This window comes from Sinohyriopsis cumingii, chromosome 2, assembly GCF_028554795.1.
Source record: "Sinohyriopsis cumingii isolate HCF-2022 chromosome 2, ASM2855479v2, whole genome shotgun sequence".
In the NCBI taxonomy this organism is placed as follows: domain Eukaryota; kingdom Metazoa; phylum Mollusca; class Bivalvia; order Unionida; family Unionidae; genus Sinohyriopsis; species Sinohyriopsis cumingii.
In genome coordinates, this window is record NC_142962.1 from 50,318,641 (window position 1) to 50,336,689 (window position 18,049).

The 18,049-nt window shown below is 36.4% G+C and overlaps 1 protein-coding gene across 1 annotated transcript in view; it reads left to right on the forward strand.

The window, feature by feature from the left end:
• Window positions 1–7,279: 7,279 nt before the first annotated feature.
• The window catches only part of LOC149804820 (cytoglobin-2-like), a 37,397-nt gene continuing 26,627 nt past the window's right edge, over window positions 7,280–18,049 (forward strand). Inside the window, exons 1-2 of the mRNA XM_089944971.1 lie at window positions 7,280–7,730; window positions 11,718–11,997. Coding sequence (XP_089801097.1) covers window positions 11,774–11,997 — 224 coding nt within the window. The 5' untranslated portion in view covers window positions 7,280–7,730; window positions 11,718–11,773. The remainder of the gene's footprint in view (window positions 7,731–11,717; window positions 11,998–18,049) is intronic.

Genomic DNA, 18,049 nt, shown 5'->3' on the forward strand with positions numbered 1-18,049 from the left:
CTCATGGAAACCGAGTTGCAAAACGACCACGGTTACCGCGGCGCTATCCAGGTCCTGCTATCCAGATAGGTTTGCTTTTACGTGTAGGGAGATGTTCATGCGAGAAATGGTGAATCTAACATTCCTTAACTGTGACTTGACAGTTTTCGCTTATCTAACAATAATAACGGAAACCGTTTCTTTAGAAGTCCAGTGAATGCAGAATATTACGTACGGAATGTGACATTTATAGTCCGCGAAATAAACTAGCAATATGATTTGTTGTCATATTTGCAATTTTGCTACATCTCTGTGAGATATCAGTTACAGCGTGTATGTATGTATGTATGTATATAATTTTAGCTTGCTTCAACAGTAATATCCCAACACGAGCAAAACAGTAAGATGAAATATGGTGTGTTTTAAGGGAAGCACGTTATATTTATTGAAACTTTTGTTTCCTTTGCACCTCTGTTGGCATTTTAAAACCATATACCGTTAATTAAACGTATTCCAGAATGTTTATGTAAATATACACGTAGATAAATATGTGAATTAAAAAGAATTATGTAGATGTAGTTGGTAAACCAAAAACAGAGATCACGTAGTCATCTTCAAATCGGCGAAAGGAATCAAAATATTTAGGACTCCGACTTTTGAGAATGATTTGAGAACAATTAGTTTTATTTGTTTAATTGTTTGTCAAGCAGTATGTATCTAGCCTGTTATTATAACTATGAAAAAAAAACATCATAAACGCCGCTTGTCGGGGATACATTTTCCTAAAATCACGCTTTGAGTTTGTGCGTGTGTGTGTGATTTGGATTTTTAACGTAGCTTTAAAATTTTTCAGTTATATCGCTACGACGTCTGCATTATGGCAGTTTATAGTAATGTCTAGCACTGGGGCATCATGCCGCAGACATGTAGCATGATGCCCCACCCAGTCACATTATCCTGACACCAGGCCGACCAATCCTAACACTAAGTTCTTAATGCTGAGCGCCTGGCGAGGCAGCTGTAAGTGCCATTTGTATGTCTTTGGTATGGCTCGGCCGGGGTTTGAACCAGCGACATCCCACATCTAAGGCAGAAGCTGTAACCACTAGGCCAGCGGAACGATGAAATCACGCTTTGAACAAAATCCTCTGGGTAGATAGTCGTTAGAGACAAGTGCATTTTATTTCGAAACAGATGTCTGTCAAAGAAATCTCTCTAGTTCAGGGGTGGGTAAACTACGGCCCGCGGGCCGCATGCGACCCGCCAAGGGCTTTCATGCGGCCCGCCAAGGGTTTTCATGCGGCCTAGGAACATCATTCGCACTGACTCTGTTTATGTTACTCTGTTTATCAAATAAATGTGCTTCTTTTGAAGTTTAAGTTTAAGTTTTCAAATATTAACAACATATTAACAACTGAAAATTAATTATGATGTTATTTAGAAAAACCTTTTATTTTTGTTATTTCAAATATTAATTATTTTACTTAATGAGCTATGCGGCCCGCGACAAGGTGTAAATTTGTATATGCGGCACTTGCACTGGAAAGTTTGCCCACCTCTGCTCTAGTTGGATTTTTATTAATTAACACTATTCGCCACAAAATTTGCGACATACATCAAAACTACCTTTCAAAAGCTGTAGTTTAGAGTTATCAATCTGAAAACTGCCCGAGTCTAAATTAAGAACGGAAAGTCGGCGAATCCCTGATACGTACTAATATTATAATTTCAATGTAACTGATAAGTTATAATATAAATATGTATTCCTTATTTCTTGAAAATTTTACTGAAATAATATATATATATATATATATATATATATATATATATATATATATATATATATATATATATATATATATATATATATGTCTACGCGAGAAAATACGAGACTAGCTTAAACACAGACAACATCAGCCAAGAACTGTAGCCAGGTATACAGAAGAAGAATGCGTTACATATAAACGCTAAATAAATGTGTTGATATATGTATTGTGGCCAGATCGCAGGATATAAAAACTTGCAGAACATAAAAAGATTGGAACTGAACATGACATTTGGTCGGCATATTTGCTCAAACACGGTTACTGTATTTTAATCAGACCTCTGACATTAAATAACATGTAAAATATCTTGCATCCCCACAGTTCTTTTGGACATACCCACAGGTGTAGATAGGGTTAACATATCGGAACCTTGGCTATCTTAGACGCAAACATAACATCGATTGTGATATAGTGTTGTAGGGTGATAAATAAAATATTAATGCTCGAGGAAAACTCTCCGACTCCAATAAGTTTTCCTCTGACTTTTTTTTTAACACTCCTTATAATTATAAACATTCAAGGTTATGTTTAAATATAACTTTAATTTGAGTACGTATTAGGCTAAACAAAACAAAACTAGAACTGTGTTCAGAGAACTCAAATGCCCAAAAGTACCCGAGAAACTTGACTGAAAGCGAAAATAATCGAATACATTCGTATGGACGGACAAAGGTGCTGAACGATGAGAGTAAAAATCTCAATGCCCCTACAACCAAACAAACTCAAACAAAACACAATAAAATTTGCCGCAGGAGCCGTATTCTACAGTCTCTCTCGACATTGCCAATATTGATGTCAGTGTAATAAAAAGGGACTGGGTTAAAGTTCATTTTAGAAGAGTCCATTTTGTAGCTGTAGTTCTACGTTGATCTGGAAGAGACCCCTTTAAGGACACGGATCTTGGAAAGTTTAGAATGTTCATCCACGTTTTGTTCACCTCTTTGCATACATGGATGGTAGTGGTGTGGATACGAATGGGGTAATCCCAGTTATCAATGTCGATATTATCAGCTTAGTTAAGAAGGAAAGAAGAGCGGCTATACATGTTCAGCGTTTCAACCTGGCAATGAGGAACGAGGCATGAAGTATGAACACATGAATTCTTTGCACACCTGGCTCCAATTCATAAAACTTCCCAACTTGAATACATTCTTCAACTCTAACCTTTTGTCCCTCTGTAAAATTGTGTACAAAGTCAGATTTAAGTTCGCCATCTCAATATGAGGTCCCCAAATTATTGACCTTTTATTTAAAAGCCACATGTTAATTGCAATTATCCTTTCTTAATTAACAAAGTATTATCTCATGCACGTAAAAACTCCATTTACATAAACAAAAGAAAATTGAACATGAGATTTCAATGATTCGCTCACTCTCAGAAATCGAATTACAAAATTACGCGAAATTCACTGTATGTGCGTCCGTGCTACTGTGTCTACATGAAATATGTTCTAGTCATTTCAAACGCAGTAATACACCCTACAAATGTTAGAAGTATTTAGGAACCGATATTTGAACAAGTTTTTCGTGTTATTTAATATAAAATAATTAGTTTTAAGCGTAAGGAATTAAAATCGAGTTATTAAGAAAAACTAATTACATATGTTTTTTTTATATATAGTATTCCACAAGGTTTAACATGATAGTCACCTTTATTCAAACTAAACTGGGTACATACGTGTCTGTCTGTGACTGTGTAATGTGAAAACGACCAAGTATTAAGATGGAGAGAAGATATAAAAGCCTAAAAAACGTGATTCCCAGATAGAGGAAACACTGTCCTTAAAGGTGACTGGTTCACCGTTTTGTGCTCAGCAAACATAGGTATATGCAATGACGGTACTAATTCAGATGAAGACATCTAATCTGAAACAGCACGCAACGTATTTCCTTTTACAGTGACGAGTTATAACAAGTGAAAATGGACATAACATACAATTATTCTCTATTTTTTCCAGCTGTCTTTCAAAGGAAATGTACTATGATGTAATTTTGCCTGAGGCCAAACCTTGTACCATTTGATCTACCTTTCTATACAAGTTTGGTTTATTAATATAAATTTATGTTCATCTGGAACATTTTGCGTTATTGTAGTAGTTATTTCATATACTCTTTCTCTGTGCCGAATTTCTGTCATTTTATTCCGCTGTAAGTCATGTATTAATTGATCTACTTTATGTAATCCATAATGAGTGTTATTTGCTAACTGACACAAATGTGTGTATGTATGAATGTATGTACGTACGTACGTACGTACATATGTATGTATGTATGTATGTATGGATGGATGGATGGATGGAACGATGTATGTATGTATGTAGGTATGTGTCAAAAGGTGGTGATGATGTGAAATCTCCCAAAGGTGGTGATGATGTGAAATCTCCCCAGTCCCTTTTGGTTTTTGGTTATCGTTATCCAGGAGATGATCGACCACTGTGTTATTGTCGTATCTAGTAAACAATAAAATAAAATATGAAGTTAATGAATGGAATAACAGATATCTAATCAGAGATATAGAATAGAACGAAACTAACCAATATAACAATTTAATTACTTACATAAACAAAAGAAAATTGAGCATGACATTTGAATGATTAGCTTTTTCTTAGAAATAGAGTTACAAAAAAATGTATGCGAAATTCAATTAGCCGTTCTGTTACACAGATAAAACAAATTTCATCATATCAAGGAGTAACGGATCGAACTCAAATTGCCGGCGTGTCAACATCACCTGGATGCGTTCGGTCTTTTCCAAATCACTGTTGGTGATAGGTCGGCGTTGCCGTATATTTTTTCTTCTCTCTCACTCTATCCTCTTCGGGTCATCAGCTGTCTTGGTTGTAGACTGCGCTCTTTTCCATTTTGTAGTACATTTTATAGTACAGGTATGGAGCTATTTCCTTCAAATAAAACATAATACTCAACCTTCACAACTTAATTATACAAATGAATTAATGGACTCCACTCCTGGTCCTAACTACGTTACTTTGCTGGTCAGCGATTCATTGTCAAAGACATAGCGAAATCACTTCTTAGCAGACACGATGCATATAATTTAAGAGAGATAAATTAATTCTCACAATTCGCATCAGAATAATGCATAAAATTCGTACAAAACATGATTTCTATTAGATCTGAACTTTGTAATTCGAACAAATTCACGCAATCCACGAGACATAGAATATTCAAGACAAAATGCATGCAAACAATTAACTTCTGAACTCAATGAAAATTGAAACATGAAGTTAAAACGAATAAATTCAACAAATAATTACAAACTTACATTAATGAATATATTGTATTGACTAACCTTGCGTTTCATTGAGACTCACTCTTACTATGCGGCTGAATCTCTCGCTTTCGTGTCCTCAATTTCCCGACACGCGTCCGTTGGACAGTCTAACGAGAAATACTTATTATCTCCCGGATGTAAAATTCTGGCTCTCCTCAGAACTTAAACAGTTCTAATTTCGCGAAGGATATTTATATAAAGCCGAGAATTCCGTATCCCCTCCCCATTTAGCTTAATTAGTAAGTAATACTTTCTCTAACCGCCAAATAATGTTAACACTTCCATCGAAGTCTGAATAATCCTCTATAGTCCATCTTTATTAACAACTACTCTGAAAAAAATATAATTCTATAACGCCTGTTTCAAATGGCCCAAGAAATCCCCAAATATTTGCTCTGGTTTGTCTCACCTCTGCCATTTTCCGCCATATGACCTTACACTGACATAGGTGGCGCTATACAGTTTCGCATTTTGCAATGGGTTAAGATTTTGAAGAAAAAGAATGTCCCCGGCTTTCCTCACTGGTTATACTGGCTATTTAAAAAAGACCTTGTATATCTTAGATATAATGCAAAGAATCTTTAATTCCCTTTATTTTGGTGTATGATTGATGGGTGTACTATGGGTTATAGAGTATACAGCTTGGCCTTACTTCAAATGTGCATCTTTCAAAAAAGTGCTAGCTCTACTTGGTCATTTTCACTTCCTGAACTTCAGAGGTAAATTGTATAAAAAAGAGCTGATAACTTTCTTTTACATTTTATATATTTGGTAATTCATTCATTGCACTTTCAGAAGCTGGTATTGTCTAGTCTGGCAAAGTTCATTTTCCCTATTTTAATAGCTGCTATGTATAGTGTACTTTAGACTAATTCAGACTGATTTTTTAACACAAGGGAGCAGTCATTTTAGTTAGCAGTGTGCTTAAATCATGTAAAATTTCCAAAAGTACAATATCCAAAAGAAATATCATCCACATTACATTAATGTAGCATAGAGGTATGCAAAAATTCTCTCCACTGTGCATGTTTTAAATGCGAACTACTTCACCTTACATACGTCACTCTCTCAAAAGTACATATTATCTGGTGAGCGCCACCATACATGTCGGACCGATATCGAACGGACTCTAACTAAAATTCAGTTCATGCCCCAAACAGAGGACATCACATCCATCGCGGTCAGCAATTTTATTGCGGGCCTAGCTAAAGTAAAACTTGATGACCACGACATAATGTACTGTGGAATTATCTACATATGTATGTATGTATGTATGTATGTATGTATGTATGTATGTATGTATGTAGTGTTTTACGGCACCTCGTATGCAAACTAAAGGTACCGTGCAACAAAAAAGATAAATCCCTCCAAGTACCATTAAGCAAAAGAAACTAAAATACAAAACGTCAAGATGTTACATTTCCGTAAAATGTATCAAATATAAAAGACAAAGGCAACACATGTAAAATCCTTAAACAATGGTTAAAACGTATTGCATAAACTGCACTCTGTCAATGAATTCAAGATTTTCTTAGATGGTCCATGCTTATACAGTTCCTTCATGCAGTTCCCGTCAAAATATATCTGCGCCACAGGCTGGAAATCGATACACTCGACAAGAATGTATGTCCACTCTCAGTGGAAACTGGCATAGCATGCATTCCGGTCGAGGATCACCATTCACGGCATATGCACGAGTCTCGTATGCAATCCGGTACGTCAATGACGAAATAACACCTCATCTCCTTGATTTGTACACTATGAAAGATGCCCTACTATTATAATGTGATATATATTTCTTTGCAAACATGTCTACATGTAGTTCGGGATAAACAGATCCAGATAAACGATGTTCTACTGTATTTTTATATTCACGCTTTTACACTTAATTCGAATAGCTACAGCGGATCAATTGGTTCCATTAGCTTTCTAGGATTCCTAAGTCATTGAACTAGAATAAAAACGTCAGATAAACATGTGGATGATGAACGAGTTATGCCGATTTCCACGGTGTACATACAGTCAGAAATTCTGACGAATGATTTTACTTGACAACTCTCCGAATTTGTCATACAATCATCACTTTATGATGTTGTTGTTTGCGTTTGAAACATAAAAGGGATACAAAAAAATCTCTAAATTCCTAATCTGTTTTACTTTAATTTATCAAAAGGTTCTAAAAATGGGATTCACGTCCACTTTTCTCATACCAGCAATAATCTATTATATGGAAAATGTAGATCCAATTTGGAAAACTGTTAGGCCAGTACCATTTCTACAGACGTCACGGAAGCACAGATTCTCACAACGAACAGCGCTGGTTATCGATCGAGCGTTTCATTCTGTAATGCATATTTTTCTAGAGGGGATAGTAGCTGCATTTTTCTGTGTCTTGCCCTATCGGTGGGAATGTAGACTGGTTTTACAATAAGGAACTTTGGCATGCCAGCTACTGTACGTTACGCGTAATACTTTTTACTTTCTGCAGTAAGAAAGAATTACCGCCATTATGGTGGCTTTTCGTGTGTCAGTGTAACACAGTTTTAACTTAGCGTGCACGAGAACAGGGAACTTGTGTTTATCTAATGATACTTGTTCAAGGATTATAGGGAAATACCGTGTGGCAACCATAAGTAAGACTCTCTCTCTCTCTCTCTCTCTCTCTCTCACATATAGTCTCAATCGTTCACTGCAACAGGAAATTGGCGTTTATTTAATCTAACTTGTTGAAGGAACCTCGAGAAATACCGTGAGGTAACCATAATCAAGTCTCTCTCTCTCTCTCTCTCTCATATGAACACACGCACACACTTCTGGCTATTGTCTCGAAACACCCTTTCACTGAAATATTTGCATTCATGTCAAAATTTTTCCTTTAGTCACACATAATGAATAAGTAGGAGTGACAGATGTGTAAAAAAAATCAATACAACTGTGGAATTCTGTTGGAGAATATTTTATTCTAGATTTAGTTGACATTTAATGATTTATGCGCTACCGTACCAAGGTTTATAGTGCATAAACCAAGATACGTTGACAGATTCACATCCATTATTCACACACGACCGAACGTGTGACGTTTGCTGTAGTTAAGGGCGAATTACTTTACTTATTCCTAACGTTAGCTCTGCTGTTTTAATACTAATTCAGGCGCCTGCACAATGAAAATTGTTATCAGTTACAATCCAACCTTCCATACAATTTTTGACTGGCACACTCGCCTCGATAATACTCCATTGAGACTGACTCCAGTATTGATTTGTTTCCTAGAAACCCAGGGCATGAGAAACGTCATGACAGATTGTTTTTTTTTTTCTTTTTCTTTTTAGCTGTCATCTAATCTAAAAATTATATGCTTGTTTAGATACCGGTGCCCTGCTGTGGATTACGATAGTCCAAATAAAGATGACAACACGACGTAAACCCAATTTTTATGTTATTACCCACCAGTCTACATTAATGTTCTCGCAAAGGTTGAAAGGAGAAACTTCAGTGCTATTAAATTGTCAACGTGTTTTTAAAAAAAAAAATAATTCGAATATTAATTGACAAATAATGCAGGGGTATGTTTCTAATTCATTGCAATATTTGCAGTTAAATTGATTTTTTGTACTCGAAAATTCCTTTTTGGAGTACGAAATTCAGAAAGAAATTTTGAGTATACATGCAACAAAGAAGAAAAAACAAAACAAAACAACCAGCAAAAAAAACAAACCCATACTTGACACTCTCTACCGGAGCTTTTGAAGAATAATTAAAAGGAAATCATAACTATAAATCGCAATCAATTCGCATCCTTCTGTAGCACCAAGATTGCTTTCTGTTGTCCACATCGCATAAACCATATTTTGTTTATTGCATACAAGTTTTGCTGAAGATTCCTTCACCTTTCTATTAAAAGCTTTATGAGTTGTACAGTTTTTATTGAATTTAGTTTTAATATTTTTTTTATTTTCGTGGAATTGAGTAATTTCCTTTACCGTTGTATATATGTAAATAAGTATATTTAATTTTTAGGATGACCATAGAGTAGATTAGCTTAAAGATAAACATGTCATCCTTAGTACATAAAGATGTTATTATTATCATTATTATTATTATTATTGGGGCCACGAGTGGCCGAGTGGTTTAAAGCGCTCTCCGTTACGGATCACTGCCATCTCACCTCTGTCTGCGTGGGTTCGAGTCTCGGATTCGGCCAATGTGGGTATGTGAGAAAGCTTGCCAGTAGCTTCTCGTGGGTCGGTGGTTATTTCCGGGTTTTTCCCATGTTCTTCCTCCACCATTAATACTGGCCGCCATGTATAGCCTATCGTGTGCTGAAAAAATGGCGTTAAACCCTACAACAACAACAACATTATTATTATTATTATTGATAAACATTCTTCTGACCAAATCAGTTATATATATATATATATATATATATATATATATATATATATATATATATATATATATATATATATATATAGAGAGAGAGAGAGAGAGAGAGAGAGAGAGAGAGAGAGAGAGAGAGATTACGAATGTAGTACACCTGAACATCTGTGCCATAGCTGAAAATATGTACTATGTTGTCGGGCATTTCTGCGCACCTAAGTTTCCGTCACCAATACTAAAGCAAAATGCATACCGAATACGACCTATTGATGAAAATAAAATACCGCAAAGCTTACTATTTGAAAAGAGGCAATTGTCACCAAAATATTATGTTCAAAATAATATAAATTTTGGACACACGGGATACCACCCCCGTATTTTCATGACTCCCGGTTTGTCGGCCTATTCTGCACACAGCTTTGAAAAGATGTAATATTTATCCATTGGGCTATAGAAATAAAATACTGTATCTGTAGGCAGTTCAGACGACTGATTTGGATTTTAACATAGCTTTAACAAATTTTCAGTCATATCGCTACGATGTCTGCAGTGTGGTAGATTATAGTGATGTCTAGCACTGGGGCATCATGTCGCAGACATGTAGCATGATGTCCCACCCAGTCACATTATCCTGACACCAGGCCGACCAGTCCTAACACTAACCTCTTAATGCTGAGCGCCAAGCGAGGTAGCTGTTAGTACCATTTTTTTTTTAAGTCTTTGCTATGACTCGGCCGGGGATCGAACCCACGACCTCCCGCATCCGAGGCGGACGCTCTAACCACTAGGCCACCAGAGCGGTTAGTTCAGACGAGTAATTGGGTTAGGTTTGTAGTTAGTTTTACCAAATTCAACGTAACAATGCCAAGAAATGGCAATCGATATTAAGCCAACTAAACCGATGTTGTAAAACAATTAGTAAAGTTCAACATTTTATATAAAAAAAATTAAGCTATTATATGGAAGAGAAATGTATTTACAACGTCTTGTTTATGGGGACAAATTATTAAAGAGTTTAGAAACAGATCATAAGCCAAGGAATTTCTTGAGAATCCCGTTCTAGCGGCAAGTTGACACGTTGGGTAGCAGACGATTTGGTACATGTGGGACAACTTCTTGCAAAATTGGAAACTTGGATGAAAATGCAGAATTCTTTTAAGGTATACATTTACATCTCTTAAATAATGCATTTATTTATACGATTCTAAGAGATACATAGCCAACATGATTTTCTGGGTTACAGGTTCAAGAAGGTCATGGGGTGGGTCTTCATGACGACAGTTAGAAATCACATTTTCATATGCATTTCGAGACAAAGTGTGGGTTATTTTTGTTCAGTTTATGAATATCACTTTTATTAATTAAAGTACGACGGTTCTTTCTTGATTCAAAATGGATTTTTGACCCAAATAGCACGTGATCCAATGTTTACAGAAATGACGTGTCGTTGCGCAGAATTACCCGAAGCGCAGAATTGGCTGACATGGTGGTATATATTGTCATATTGGAAGGTATCGATTTTCTGAGGTCCAATTAACAAAATTTTTAACACAACCGTTGTGATATGCTGACGCTAGTCTAAATGAGACCTGATTGTAATTCAAATCATGCAGTGAGATTTACCTTATTCAGTTGCCACTCTGCAGCGGTCGCACGGTATTTACCTGTGGTGGTTAAATAAATTCACATAAGTAAATTTATGTTCAGATAAAAATAAGTAGCATGAATTAACATACTGAAGCCTTTGTCCTACTAGGATTGAAAAACCTGTCAACTTTGAAATAAGGTCTTCAAATGTCATTTACATCGTGACACTTTTAAGAAAAGAAGTGCAAATATTCCCTCACTTTTCATACAGTGCAGAGTAAATACCACTCGGCCGGAGTTAATGAACATTGGTTCACAGCTGGCTTATGTTATGAGGAAAAAGTATATTGTGTATTCGGTTCTTATTGACGCTGTAGAATCCACGATGAATGGGTTTTATTCAGGACTTGGTTCTGCTAAATTGTATTATATTTGGTAAGTCTTTCACAGCGCTAACCCTCAATGGATGTGTTTATATATTAACTTATATATACAGTACACCAGCCATGTACGTTAGCTAAACTTACAGGAAAGATTTACTTGACTGAGTTCATGGATAAGAGGTGTTAATTTTACATTGGAACGCGTAACTGATACATTAATTTTTAGACCAGTATTTCTGAATTATATGATATACTCCGTGAGGTCTTTTGCAGAATTTTGTGGGAATATTCATTCTTGAACGAGCTGCTTTTGCTCGTTGTGAACTAAAATGGGAGGACTAAAATCGAAAGTGAAAAGGTCTCGAAGCAAGGAGAGGAAGGATGGAAAGAAAAGCAATAAAAGGAATGTAGATCTTCCAGTTTCCTCCTCCGCGAAAAAGACGGTGGACCCAAGACTTCCTTTCTCCAACTACCGGCAAATCTTCAACATTAGAAACCAGTGGAAGGCAATATTGCGGAAATGGGAAGATACAGCAAAGGAAAACTTGATCAGGTTTGTGTTTTCCTTTTAACTATTCAATTTTAAGCCTTCAACCCCACCCACCCCCATTTCCAAGCTACATGTACTTGACGGTATCGCATCGGTCCCATGAGGACTTGTAGGTTGCTTGCATAAATGTTGTAGTTTGTGAAATATGGACAAACAACGATGCATGCATGCCACGTGTGAATGTAGCAAGGAAACATACTAGTGAATACGGATGTCCGTGTGGGTATCCGTCCTTCCAAATAGTTTGTCTCTCAGTCTTGCTAGCTATACATGTCTGCTTTGCATATCTCTCTCTCTCTCTCTCTCTCTCTCTCTCTCTCTCTCTCTCTCTCTCTCTCTCTCTCTAATGTGTGACATGATTTGGATTTTTAATGTAGCTTTAACAGTTTTTTCAGTCATATCGCTATGATGTCTGCATTGTGACAGTTTATGGTGATGACTTGCACTGGGGCATCATGCCGCAGACATGTAGCATGATGTCCCATCCAGTCACATTATCCTGACACGAGGCCGACCAGTCATAACACTAATCTCTTAATGCTGAGCGCCAGTACCATTTTCATAAGTCTTTGGCATGACTCGGCGGGGGATCGAACACACGACCTCCCGCATCTGAGGCGGACGCTCTAACCACTAGGGCACCGGAGCGTATGTGTGTGTGTGTGTATGTCACATTTTGCTAGTCAGGCAGACACGTTTATGATTGAGATGTACGGTATCTATCGGAGACTTCCAGAGGATGAATAAATCGAACACAGAAATCAATAATTTGGTCAAACACTACCACTCGCTACTATAAGCCACCAAGCCTTAATGCTTGCAACTTGGCTTGCAGATGTCTCGCTGAACAGAAGGAAGATTTCTTACACTTACTAATCAGCATAACAGATATGCAGCCGGAAATAATAATTAGATATTTAATACACTTGGAGGACAATTAGAAACATGTTGCCTCATGTTTTTTCGACTGCGACAAGCATTAGTGGTAATATAAACATAATTGTTATATTCCTTATATCGGAAACCACCATGGGCATGATTAGCCTTTTAACTCTCTGTCATCATCATATTAGGAGGAAAACTTATTTTTTTATTTTTGCAATCTTGAGAGAATTATAGTCATGGAAATGAGCACTTCAGTTTTGATTCAGAGGTGGCATGTTGATGTTTGGGTCTTTAGGCAGAATATAGATAATGTATACCTACCTACCAGTTCGCAAAGTTTAGCGCTGATCAGCACGCACTATGGAAGATGTAGTGGTCTAGTAAAGTGGTCTCTAGAGTGGATAAGAACCGATGACTACGCGTGTACAAATATAGGCCTACGAGGGTCGGTCCTGTCGGATCTTGTGTCCATAATTTTTGCAAGTCTTTCTTCGTGATAGTAGCAGATGGTGCCGGATTAAACCCTGTGGAGGTTATTAGGCTCTTAGGCAGTCGAAATCTTGCCACCCCCCCCCCCCCGCAAATTATCTCCTAACATGTTTTATCAATATTATTTTGATCCGTTGTCGCGGGGCCCCTAGGCCGGCATCAGCTCTGCCCATTTGGTAATCCGGCACTGGTAGCAGATTTTGACTTTTTCAAGATTCATATTTAGATGTAATTTAAAAATAACGTAACGAATGGTTATTTCGAATTTCCGAAGAGAGAATAAGCCATTCCGCAACTGGTTTTGGTACAAATGAACATTGTTAGAGATTTGTTCCGGCGAAAGACATTCGGAGGTTCGTTCCATCATGAAGTTGTCTATTGCTTACCTGCTGGACAAATGGCGAACCAAAGCCCGCATTTACCCTGGAGCCACGCTATGCTACATTTCTTTAAATGAAAAAAAAATCGTTGTCATTTATATGTTTGTTGCACCTTGTTCAAAGTCTTTCCCATTTTGTCTCATCCAAAATAGTAGCACGTGATGCAGATTTTCTGGCCCCACAAGCGCTACTATTTCTATCAGTTAGTATTGTTCAATTTCATGTTTTTTTTTTAATAATGGGTGCAGGTAATCTAGATAATATCCCCATACTCCAGAAAGTCTTATAAAGTGAAATAAAGACGTTGAAATAATTTCTGTCAAGTTTAAATTGATTACTTTGTAGGATATATAATCTTTACACTCTTTAGTGTAATTGAGTGTTGGTTATTTATACACATGACTTACCTTAATATTTGAATCCAGTATCATGGCCAACATGTCACCGATGATAACCGTTATGTCGCTCTAGTATCACACCCAAGATAACAGAGATGATAACAGCTTATGTCGCACCAGTATCACAGCCATGATGTCAGTGATGATAACAGTTCTTGTCGTTCTAGTATCACAGACAAGATATCAGTGATGGTAATAATTCATGTCGTTCCAGTATCACGGCCAAGATGTCACTGATGATAAGAGTTCATATCGTTCTAATATCACGGTCATTTATGTTAACTGATGATAACAGTTCATGTCGTTCCACTATCACAGCCAAGATATCAGTGATGGTAATAATTCATGTCGTTCCAGTATCACGGCCAAGATGTCACTGATAAGAGTTCATGTCGTTCTAATATCACGATCATTATGTAATTGATGATAACTGTCCATGTCGTTCACCATCACAATCTCCTCAAATCACTAGGCAGTTTAAATACCGTTGTTTGTTCGGACTGAAGTCATTAATGTCACAGTTCTGGTTTGTGTAATTATCTCAATGTTTGATTTTACACTGCCCGCTCTTATCAAGGTTTTGATTCTGAGTTCACACGTAGATGTTTCACTTCCATTGATCCAACCTTACGTGAAAAGTTGTTTTCCAATTAATGTTCAATTTATTATATTTGCAGTGTAGCTGATCTGACGATGAGCTTTTAATAGTATTAATACAAGATTTTTCAATCACAGGATTACGAACAGTACGTTTAATGGCCACTAAACCGAACTGAAATGATTTAGTTCAAATTAATTATTTACATAAAGTGTCTATAGCGGTTATAGTTTTCCTGCGTGGGCTGAACGTTCACGACTGGAGAGGTATCACCTGGACGCCCTGATGAATGTCAATTATTGGTTAGGTTTTTATATCTCGCATTCTCCCAGAGCATCGGATCCTCAGTTGCAAACATAAAGCAGCTCAATGAATTTTATCATCCAGCTTTTTCAACAGATAATGATAGCGATCCGAAGATTTAATACTTACGCTAAGATATTTTAAATTTTAACAATGGCTAGTGCTTCGGAGTTGTGTTTACTGGAGTTGCGCGGTATACCGGTGTGTGTGTGTATGTGTGTGTGTGTGTGCTACGTAACGCGGTAAGCCGATAAATAGGCCCCAAACCTGTAATGATATGGACGGAAGATTTAGGGACTTATCTCGCATGTTCTTTAAAAGTTAAACTTGCGTGCAGTCACTCGTCTGCACACATCGGTGTACATTTTAGACATAAATCGGTATATCTCGCGACTCTTGAGTTACTGTTAGTTGAATGATCCTTTCAGCAATATATGCAGAACATTTCCGGATCCAATCCTTTGTTTGACAAGTTAAAAATGCACCTGTCCTTGCACAACCCATCCTCAGTTTCGTGTTTATGTTGGACGACAACTTGGAATAAGCCTTTTCCTTGGAATGTCGAACTGTTGCTTTCTTTATCGAAAAATTGCAAGACGGCGCGAATGGGGCAAAATAGCGGCTGCCAGGGTTAGTTTGTGCGTACGTTTAGGACGGGAGAAAATACATTGACAATTAAACTACAAATGATTCTGTTACTGAGAAATATTATGCGAATAGTGTATTTAATATATTTAATGGCAAACAATAAGCGGTTTAAATTTAATGTGCCAATTTGTGACCGAAGACGCAGAAATTAAAATACATGGTACTTTATGTTTTCGTTAGTTTTACGTAAATTAAATCTAAATAGGTTGTAAAACTGAATATTGAAATGTTATTTGTAAAGTGTAGATTTTATATTTTTATATACGTCATTTGACATGAAATGGATATAATTATTACGGAAAGCACATGCGATGTATTAAATGAATAATTTAATTTAATAAAAATAGCACCAATAAACTGGCAAGATGAAATGTAAACATAATGTCTTCCATGCCAGTCCTATATGAAGATGATATGAATGTTGATATTTGCACTGCAAACGTCTGTCAGTATCTTGTTAAATAAGACAATAATAATCACAGCTTTTGAAACTTTTCTATTCGTTACATTTTGAAATAAATTTATTTCAGATTGATTTTGACAAGTAAACACTACGTACGTTTTGAATAACATGACTATTAGGAACATGTAAGTAGTAACGGGAGATAATATGGGATCAGGTGTGCTGTGGTGATCTAAGGGAACTAACATTAAATATGACCCTGTGGTAATCTTTTACATTTTAACATTATACATGACCCTATGGGGGTCAATGATAATTTAAGACTACTTAAGGCCCTGTGGAAAGTGATGGGAATTTAACATTAAATATGACTCTATGTCCTATAGGGTCTATGGAAGATGTAACATTAGAAACGTATATAGTTAAATAAATAACATGATCTTTTGCATCTTATTTGAACTTAGCATGGTGGGATTCCACGTGCCAACACCTATACTGACTGAGCAAGACTTATCTTAACTTGCAAAAACCTACCCGAACCAACTACAAAAATATAAAAGACGTTTAGAGGCGAAGGGGATACAGTAGGAGGCCCAGTCACGAAGAGTATCACATATTGACTATGCACACCCACCTTCGCTATGCACCATTTACAAACCAACCAGAGGAGGGAAGATATGGATAGGTAAATGCTCACTCACTCACAGTCTCATTTAATACCGTCTTACCTCCCCAGATGAAACACGACAACTTAATACGAATCATTAACTCAATGTTATTTCCAAATCTTTTTTACAGACTCGGTATCTGACCTTGTGTTAACCGAATCAATACGATATACCCATAAACATCCTTACCTTTTTTTTCTCAAAAACTTGCGTCGTTCAGGAATACAAATCCAATATATATATATATATATATATATATATATATATATATATATATATATATATATATATATATATATATATATATTGCACGAAATAGCTAAATATGATATGCATGAATCGTGCACCAGTTCGGAATGGGTTTTAACTGTGAAATATGTTCCACGTGTTACTAATAACAGTCCATCTAGACTTTCTTACGTTTATTATATTATATAATATTATAATCCTTATGCTCAAATGATTAAAAGTAACCAATCCAGCTTCAGAATTATAAAATAGAAAAAGGAATAAAGAACGCACAGTTTCTTGAAAGTATTGATATTGAGGACTACATTCCTAAAAGTAACACGCAGACATCATGCTACAATTTAAAATACTTTGAGGAAAGGACGTATTAGCCTCCAAAAAGGACCAACAATTGCCTTAAAATCCCCCCAAATAATTTAGAAAGAATTATAAATATTTTCATGCATCTAATGCTATAAATGTATAATGTGCGAGGCATACATTATTCGTACACAACGATGGAAATCTCTAAAGATATTCTTTGATCAAGTTTGACCTCAAAACACGCCATAAACCTCACTATATACTTCTTGAGAAAGACCTCAATAATTAGGAATTCCATATTGTTGAACCCTATTTCTCAAGAAGAGGCGTATTCCAAGTTGTCGTCCTACATGCACACGAAATTCGAAATGGCCACAGTAGTTAGGGTTGTGTTCATCTGTGTGTATTTACAACTTGTCGAAAATAGGATTTGATCCGGAAACAGTTTGTACATATTCCCGAAAGGACTCTTCAGTTGACGGTAACTGAAGAGCCTCGGATATACCGGTTTATATCTAAAATGTACACCGGTGTGTGTGTAGACCAGAGTGTCTGTATGCAATTTCACATTTTAAAGAAGAGACGAGATAAGTCATTGTCAGTACATATTTGAGGCTTATTTATCGACGTTGTATCACGGCACTTTTTCACTGTATCGGTATTTCAGTAGTTTCCGTCAGCAAGGAATATATGGAAAATCCCGAGTTACCTTATCTTGGATCTAACATTAA